Source organism: Poecilia reticulata, chromosome 14, assembly GCF_904066995.2.
Source record: "Poecilia reticulata chromosome 14, P_reticulata-male-v2, whole genome shotgun sequence".
In the NCBI taxonomy this organism is placed as follows: domain Eukaryota; kingdom Metazoa; phylum Chordata; class Actinopteri; order Cyprinodontiformes; family Poeciliidae; genus Poecilia; species Poecilia reticulata.
In genome coordinates this window covers 8,602,851-8,612,083 of record NC_088843.1, presented here as the reverse complement: position 1 = coordinate 8,612,083, position 9,233 = coordinate 8,602,851, and the positions used below count along the sequence as shown (strand labels likewise).

The 9,233-nt window shown below is 36.6% G+C and overlaps 1 protein-coding gene across 2 annotated transcripts in view; it reads right to left on the bottom strand.

Annotated features, from left to right (window-relative positions):
- Positions 1-121: 121 nt before the first annotated feature.
- Positions 122-9,233, bottom strand: part of nectin1a (nectin cell adhesion molecule 1a) — a 29,758-nt gene continuing 20,646 nt past the window's right edge. For both annotated transcript variants that reach the window (XM_017308604.2, XM_008427115.3), the window contains 9 exons: positions 6,532-6,644; positions 5,812-6,070; positions 5,490-5,607; positions 5,017-5,198; positions 4,226-4,343; positions 2,413-2,564; positions 1,989-2,121; positions 1,819-1,879; positions 122-1,057 (listed from right to left, as the gene is read on the bottom strand). In XM_017308604.2, coding sequence (XP_017164093.1) covers positions 740-1,057; positions 1,819-1,879; positions 1,989-2,121; positions 2,413-2,564; positions 4,226-4,343; positions 5,017-5,198; positions 5,490-5,607; positions 5,812-6,070; positions 6,532-6,644 — 1,454 coding nt within the window. In that variant the 3' untranslated portion in view covers positions 122-739. The remainder of the gene's footprint in view (positions 1,058-1,818; positions 1,880-1,988; positions 2,122-2,412; positions 2,565-4,225; positions 4,344-5,016; positions 5,199-5,489; positions 5,608-5,811; positions 6,071-6,531; positions 6,645-9,233) is intronic.

The following is a 9,233-nucleotide window of genomic DNA, read 5'->3' as shown; positions in this document are numbered from 1 at the left end:
TCAAGGCCCTCAACTCAGTTTCTGTCAACAATTAAATAACATTGTTCAAGCTTGAACAGCATGTTGACACATTTGATTATTGTATTGAGTTGATTGTTTCACCTAAAAGAAAAGCCATAAATTGTTCATGTGATCGTTTTTATTTATTTGCTAAAATTTTCAACATTCATCCAACAACACCAGATATCAACAATAGACCATCGCTTTCATAAACTCCCTTGGAATATAAAGATTTTTTTCTCTTCATTACAAAGAACAAACCATAAAAGATACAAAATACAAGCACAGAAGTACGGTAGACCATGAGACGATGCCAAAACCTTACATAAAAGGATTATATCTAAATACAACAGGAAAACAGTGCGTCACCAGAAAACACAGGAATTGATGTAAATTGATGATAAATGTTTTTCTTTTTCTTTCCGTTTTATAAAAACCATATTGATGTGGATAAAGTAAGGAGAGTAAACAACATCAAGGTTTCATCTTGATTAAATAATTTTTTTTTTAACATTGTTCATTCAAACAGGCGTTCTCTAGCCTAAACGTTGAATATGGAGCACAAGATTCCCTTTGAACATTAAATTAAGACAAAGAAAGACATAGCAAGAGTGAAGACGTTACGAAAGTCCAGCAACAAAATGTTCAGTGTCCTCAGATGTCCATAGTGCAGATCTGCTGCCTGATAGTCCATCTAGCTTCAAATAAGGTTCACCAAGCCTTTCCTAAAGATGCCGCTTCAGACGTACTGCTCTTTGGGGAAAGTATATGGCCCCACTCCAGGCGGAGGAGAAGACAAACCCGGCACAGAGGGGTATTTAAAGACGGCTGCGGTGTGTGTCGGTGGAGCAAAAGTGTTTTTTGACGGGGTGCTGGCACTGCTGGTGCCCAAAACAGGCATCGTTTGTGAAGGGTGGTAGGGCTGCTGGGGTAGAAATGAAAGAGGAGGGTTGATCGGTGGGGAGTAGGGTTCTGGATAATCCTCCTTGTTACAGGCGAGTCTGTAGCTCACATAGTCAGCTGTGTTTGGAAGTTCCTCATAAAAGCGTCCAGCATGCTGCAGAGAAACAAAATGTTCTAAGTCAAAAACCCATTATCCCTGCTGTTTGTTTTTTTTTGCTTGATAGTGGTGCTGTAGGAAACAGAGCTATTCTTGAGTTTAACCCATGTGAGATAAAAATTAACCCAGACATATCAAACATGATTCCAAAATATTTTTGCTGAACTTTATAAACTACTTCAGAAACTTTAATAGAAAGAAACAAGAAATTTTGTCACTGACCAACTCCACAGTGAACTAAAGCATTGAAATAAACATTAAAATAAAAAAATGCTAGCTGGTAAAGCAATTTACTTATTTCTTTCTCCTCCCAACAGAATGGAAGATGTGAATTTTATGGAACATAATGTCCTGTTACATCTGTAAACAATGTGTATTGCTTGTGAGGCACCACTGTTTTGTATAGTGTGTGTATATTAGGATTAAAGATGTAAAATTCAGTGTCCAGCAGCATTATACCTTTTACCTAGTGCTTGTTTAAGGCAACTTCATGACAATAGTCCACAAGGTGTTACAAACGAAGTGGTGTTTAGTAAGTGGTGTTTAATACACAACAGGTGCAGCTGGAAAGAGCTTTGATTAATGTCCAAAATGGCTTTCCGTAATGGAACTTTTAGTAACATTTGAGTTTAGTGTTCTTTAACCTTTTTCTCCTCATAAAGCAACATAAAAAGGTAACATTACATTATTATAATATATAGCATAGTCTGATTCAAAGCCCTGAAATGTGAAAATTTCAAGCACAACATACATGTTACCTGAATATCATCTGGTCTTTTTCTGATGGGTTGAGACTGTTTTCTGGATGGTGAGTCACCTCTGATCAAAACGCATTAGAGAGAGAAAGTAAAACATGTGAAAATGAATGAGATTAATCGCCCTGAGAAAAACAACTAAAATGTAATAATCTGAAATTATGTTTACATACGAGGAGCTGTCTTTTCTAGTTCTTATTTTGAGCACCAGGACTGTGATAGTAATGCCCATCAGGACGCCAGCAGCCAGTAATAAGGCAATCACACTGATGACGTCTCCTGTTGCAATCTGGGGCAGAGGCTTTTCTGCAAGAACAGCAGATACACAAGTAAAAGTTAGGAAAGAAAAGTCTTAATGAAAATTCAAAAGTGTAAATAAAAATGTTTATACTTAATATTAAAATACGCATTTCCACTAAGTCAGTGTAACATATTTACACCCAGCCTCATGCAAACCCAAAACAGTGTGCCTCTGAAACTTCAAGAACTTTTTTTTTTTTTTTGCCAATGAATTTGTACATTTAAATATATCATAGTTTTTGAAGGACCTAAAAGTAACAAATCAACTGAATAAGAGACGTACTCTAGCTACCTTACCTAAAACGCTGACCTCGACAAAGGCAGAGCTGGTCCCGATGCTGTTGGTTGCGTCACACACGTATGTCCCTTGAACCTCATATGTGATGGGCCCTTTAAACAGGAGGACGTTGTCTCGGATTTCAACATTGCTCGGAATGGAGTTGTTAACCCTGCAGTCGCAAAAAACATATCAAAAAATGCAAGGTAAGCGTAAAAGCTGGTCTTTAGTTAGTCGATGTTGCCTTTAGTTTCAATTTAGAGTACTACTTAAAAGTGTTTGTTTAAATAAATAAGGAAATGATCTGACCCAAAGTCTCCTGCAAGTTACAGTTTTTATTTACCTTGTGTTGGAAATATTAGTTTAATTATGCTAGTTTTAATGCTAGCTTTAACTTTAGCGCATGTTGAAATATTAGATGGATCCTGATTGCATTAAGTAGGCCTCAGTTTAGACTCATAGTTTAATCAGTATATAACTTAATCAGTAGAAAATTTTTTCTTGATCCCGATTTCATTGAAATTAGTCTAATCAGTAAATTTTTTATATTAGATCACATTCTTAAGAGTGTACAAGTCATATATTCATATGAAAATGTTTTAGTTCATTATAACCAAAGAAGTAGGAAACTAATCAGAAAATATTGAGTGTAACAGATGTTTTGGTATTGAAATGGCTCATGTCGGTTTTATAAGAGTTTGAAGATATTATATGAAGCGTGTGCCAATTTTTATAATCAAAACCTGCTGTTTGATTCACTGGGTCAGAGGAGAGGTCAGGAGAGCTCCATGCGGTTCTGGAACCAGTTTAAGGCAGTTTGAAATGACAAACACAGATAGCTGGTAAACTTTGGTCCCACTTTCTTGAGTAAAATGTTTCTGTTTGAGAATGAACACATCTATTGTTCCTGCCCTGGGAAAATGTGCAGGGAGGATATCTTAGGCAGCGATGAATTCATCCCTTGGCCTTGGTAAACACCTGCATGGTCTCTGGCGTGCAAAGAGCAACACGTCATTATGGGCTGTTGGAGACCACCTCTAAACGTTACGTTAGAACGCACCAGAAAGTAGAAACACGCCTTGACATAAAAGTAATTGAGCTAAAACAGCTAATCAGATCACTGGGGTGGAACCGTCTTAACTTAACACGCAGTGGTCTCCGAAGGCGCGTCTTCGTATTTTTGTATTTTTCTAAGGTAATTAATTTCTTCTTTGTGGCTTTGGTTTCTGATGATTATGTCGAGCTGTTGATGTGATTTTATGATTGTTTTGAATAAAATTCTGGATGATTGTGAAGTCGAAGAGTGACTGCTGTCTTTGTGGTTTCACTTTTACACATGACATTAACGAACCTGGGGAGACGAGGTAACAGCGAGAAACAGGTAGTAAATATCTCGTTTCTCAACACTTGGTGTTTACAAGTCTTCTACATGACTTAGTCAAGAAAATTATAACCAGGGTAATGCTATTGGAATTTTTATTTAAAGGCAAAAACATGCAGGAAGGCTCAAAGTCATAATTTTGGATATTCTGTTATTTTTAAATAAGGAGATTCCTCCATCTGTCCAACTAATCAACAACATGATGACCGAATTAAGTTGTGGTATAGATTAGTTGAGGTTATTTTGATTTTACTGATGCTGAGAAAACAAATAAGCTTCCCCATAATTACCCATGAGTATTCTGAAAAGTTAATCTCATACTCCACATTGTTTTCTTCCATCACATCACTATACTTGTGATGTGTCAGGTAAATCTATCCTGGCATTAATCTGGTAAAGAAACAAGTTTGATTGCTCAAAGAAAAACTCAATCTGTGTAAGTGAACACTTACAGCCTCCACTGGTACAGAGAGACGACTGGATTGGCGTCGGCTTGGCAGCTCAACTGGACGTTCTCTCTGTTCAGATACCAGTTCCCATCAAAACCATCAATCATCACATTGGGCTCATCTAGAGAAGAAGAAGAAGCAATATCAGTTTTTTATTTCTTTATTCATTTATTTATTTATTTTTATCATAATGCAACTGCAATCCTTAGTTTGCATTAGTTTCAATGCTTGCAAATATGTCAAAATGCCCTGACTTTTTGAAATACTGATTAAGAAGATCTGCCATGTGAAGTTTGTCAGTAACCACAATATTTTCTGATTTGATAGCTAATAGTGGGTCATTAATTTTCCAACTGCTTAGCTATTTTCCAAAATAAATGAGAATTTGAATTGCACCTGTGTTGCTCCTTGACATAATGCCTCAGTTGCCTTATGTCTAAATTGGTGAAAATAAAGTCTCATTATAATTCAGATTTTCTGGCTTTTTTTTTGGACTTAGCTGTAAGGCAAGGTCTTGGGAGAGCACATATTCTTTACTGTGGCACGCTTATAAATAAAGTAACTTGATAGAATGGCCCATAAAAACACAAAATGATCACTATTATAATTTTAAAAAGTGCCAGGCGAATACAAATAGGAAGAATTTGTTAAGATTACGTCAACCAGTGATTATTTGTCTGGTCTTTTTGAGTCATTCAGTGTTAGTTGGGATTCAATTTGGTGAAGATTTAGAGAATTACACTGGAGCAGAACAGAACATCTGTTATATTTTGTGCTTGTCACGAATTACTTACACTGGATATCAAGAGTGACGCTGTCTGTGTAGACCTCCTCATTGTAAGTGGTGACGCAGGTCAGTGTCTCCCGGTGGGTTTCCCTGCTGGGGACTAAAATGTAGTCACTCTGAACAGTGAATGTCCCGTCTGAGTTGATGTACTCTCGGGTGGTCACTTCTCCAGGCACCCTCGTCTCCCATCTGTTCCCGCACAACAAGACAGACAAACCTCAAAATACTTGCCATTTAAATAGCAGTAAAAACTGTTGTAAAAACTTTAGAAAGCCACGTATCATTTCCCTTCCACTTCACATTTAAGACATTACTGGGAAACAATACTTTGTGTTGGTCTATCACAATGACAAAAAATGGAGTTCATAGTTGTTGTTTTTTTAGAAAATGTGAAAAGGTTCCAGGAGTATGAACACTTTGGTGAAACACTGCGCATTTCAAAAGGAGGAAAGGTTAATTTTAACATAAATACAGACAAACCTAATTGTTCCAGGTGGCTTTCCATTGGCGGAGATGCAGGTGGCCACTGGAGTTTTTAGATTTGATGAACGAGCCACGAGTGTAGGCGTGGACAAACTCATCTGGGTTGTTGGGCGAACTGAAGAAATATAAATGTTAATATTCAGTAATGGTGCAAGTCAACAACTTTTAAGTAAAAAGTTGTTGAGTATACAAGGATTATATACAATAACTATTTATGCTTGGAGAATCCACCAAAAATATCCAAATACAAAGTTTTACCCTTCAAAATAATAGCGTTTTACACTCCAGACACTGAAAGGCCACTCAGTCGCGCTCTCACCATAGACAGTGAGGTTTACGGTGTTCTCTCGGTTCCCTGCAGGGAACGTCGTGTATTCACAGATGTAAGTGGCCTCATCAGAAAGGCGGAGCGAAGAAAAGACAATGGTCGTGTCCTCCAACGTCGGAGTTCGCCGTCTGACTGCCGCGTTCTTGAAGGTAACGCGGTCCCTGTAAGGAGGGGCCACAGACACACCCAGCGATGGATTTGCGATCGCCACATTCTGCTTGGAGCCGTTCGCCAGTTTCTGCCACGTTACCTTGAGAAATTGAGACAAAAAAATAACTAGAGTCAAACAGAAATTCAAAAAAAACTCCTTAACAAAAGTAAATAATAAATTATTGGTTTTCTCTGAAAAGGACTCATGGTTTTGCTGTCTGTTACCTGAAGGGAATAATCATTGAAATGTTTGCTTCTCATTCAGTGTTTGTGTGATTAGCTGAGTGTATTAACTGGACAGACCCTTAGAAAGAAAACAAAACTATTATTATTTCATTGGTGCAGAGCAGCATAAACCACCATAATCTGGGTTAATGACCCATTATTTAATTCACTACCTGCTGGTACTTTAAATGTTCTCCATCCATTATCTGAACACAATATTTAAATGTCCTCATTCGTTTAAAATGTTACTTTAAGAGAAAATCTGTGACACTGTTTTTGAGGGATTTAATTTTAACATGTTTGTGACTCCATTAATCCAGCATTGTTGACGTATACCTGGGAGATTTTAACAGGTGGGTTACTGTTGATGAACCGGCAGCGAAGGTCCACCTTCGAGCCGACATATCCGGACTTCCCATCATCCATTTCCACTCTCTGACCGTTTACCTCTGCAAGCAAACAAAACACAAAATGAAGATGTAGCTAATAAATTACTGTAAAATTCACAGCATGCTTAACATGTGAGCTGAACTGTAAAAGGTGGTGTATGTGGCCAGTGGTGCAGGTAAACTGCGCCCAAAGGCTGTGGATTAGCTGGAGGTATAAATAAGCAGGATTTGTTTAGTTACTCCTTCTACTGACTTACTGATCTCCTTTAACAAATCCACAGCAGAGCCTCGCCCACTGTACTGAGACAGTACAAGCATCACGTTTGTTTACTTGTGCCTGTCAGAATCAGTAGAAACAGCTCACTGTTCAGTTTTTGTGACGGTGGATGGAATTTGTCCTAATTATAATGTGGGTTAAACAGCAAAGTAAACAGCGCTGAACAAAACACAGTGAAACAATTCCTGCTCTAATTCTCAGGCCTTAATGTTCACATTACTCACAAACGTTTCATGGCCACAATGACAACTTTTTATTGAATAAAACCCACATTTTTTTCCAGTGTTTCCCAAAGATCTCTTCTCACCCTGCGAGGTAACTAACCTCAAAATGTGCCTCGTCTGCCAAGACCTGCGATGTAAATAGCTATTTTAATCCATGTAATCCACACCATCATTTAATGGGCTCTTCCTGCGCACGTCTAAACACCAAGCTCCGCATTTCCCTACAATTACTATTGCATTGTGGGTGTAAATTTTAGTTTAAACAACATACATACAAATGGGAATTATTTGTATAAGCTTGGAGAAACACAATAAAACAGATAAAGATACAAATTAAACATTTCAACTCTTGTTACAGTGTGTTCAAATAAATGCCCCATTAGTTCTTAATGTAACAAATCATGACTTTTTATTCTGATAGTTTTGAGAAAATCTTTTGACAAATACATATAAAAAGTGCATTTATTTGACCCATATAAAATGAAGTTGAATTTCATATTTTCATCTGTATTTATAGTTCCAGTCAAAAGTGTACATGCAACCACCATGGGAATAAATGTCACATTAATACAACAGCAAACTAATTCTGGGATATTTTGTAATAAAAGTACAAATTCACTGAGGATATAAATTGCTCTTTATTTTGAACACATAAAGGATAATTCTATTTTACTACTTATTTTCACATATCTGTGTCTGTTAGAGCTCCGCTTAAGCTTTGCTTTATTATATAAAGCTCAAGTAATGTGACTAAAATCTCTAACAATGACATATTTTGTTTGTTGTTGAGCTGACAGGAGTTGAAATTCAGCTCACATTGGAAGATAAAAGCTTTTGTAAGTTAATTTAATTTCCCTACTTTTGAAGGATTTCAGTACTAATGCACATCTTTAACTGGGATACAAACACATCATAATTCAGAGCGTCAGCCATGATTAATCACAGGCAAACAGAAATACACACATCACATTCAATAAATTAATGTATGTGCTCGGATAAGGCTCATTTCTTAGATCGATCTCAGATAGAAAGCAAGTATTAAACATAGTTTTAATTAAGCCGAGCATTTATTAAAAAGATTTTTCTTAATTGTTCTGATGCAAGATGATAATCTTAAATATATTTTATTAGCTGTAAGGTAAAAATCATCATAACAGAAATAAAAGCTTGAAAGCATCAGTCTGTCTGGAGTTAAACTGTGTAATTTATTTCACTTAGTGAATGAATCAATGGGACATAATTGAACTTTTCAAGTATATTCTAATTTATACAATCAAAGCTCAATGTATTTAGTGAAATGTACTGAATAGTGATTGAATCATTGTCTGCAGAATTGGGAGGAGACATAATAACCCTGGGAGCATATCAGAAAATTCACAGTCCATCTGCTGCTCTACATCTGACATATGGACGTCCAGAGACTGACCCTCGTGACTCGGCCTAAAGCTGAGAGTAACTAACGACAGTTTCTAGCTTATCTGCAGGCTATGTTAACTACTTCCTAATTGGAACCTATTGCCATCACTCCACCAGTGTTTACATTTAGCTAGACAATGCTAGTGTTGTTTAAAATAGGAGAAAAATAGCAATTAAAGTGTTTAAACCATTTAAAATCAATTTCATTTTGCAATCTAGCCTGAAATCGCTAAAAACCATGAACTGACTCTACCACAATTTTTTGTCATTTAGATAGTCCGATACATTTCCTATTCAGAAATTACATGCTATGTGGTTTATAATATATGTTAAGCAGGTAAAATAAGTATTGGACTCATGTTTTTCTTCTATTGGATTAAAAATGCACACCACATCTCAGCAAAACCCAAGTGATCCACACATTTATAAAGAAATCAAATCAGTCCATGAACTAAATAGGAAAAAAAAGAGAGAGCAGCAGAGGGAGTTTAGAAATGCAGCTGAAACCATTGCTATTAGTACAATTTGACCCTGAGCCTTTTTTTATGGGAGTCACTTTGTTTTTTCCAGGTGTGGCACTCTCTGCAACCCTTTGGTAGTTTTCCAGCCATCAGTTATTAAATCAGCTGATATTGATTTAATAATCCTCAGAATCCTTTCTGAATAATTTCTGGATTTGAATACTTCTTTTCCTTCACGTTTTTTCAGACTTTCTTGTCTTGTTCCAGTTTT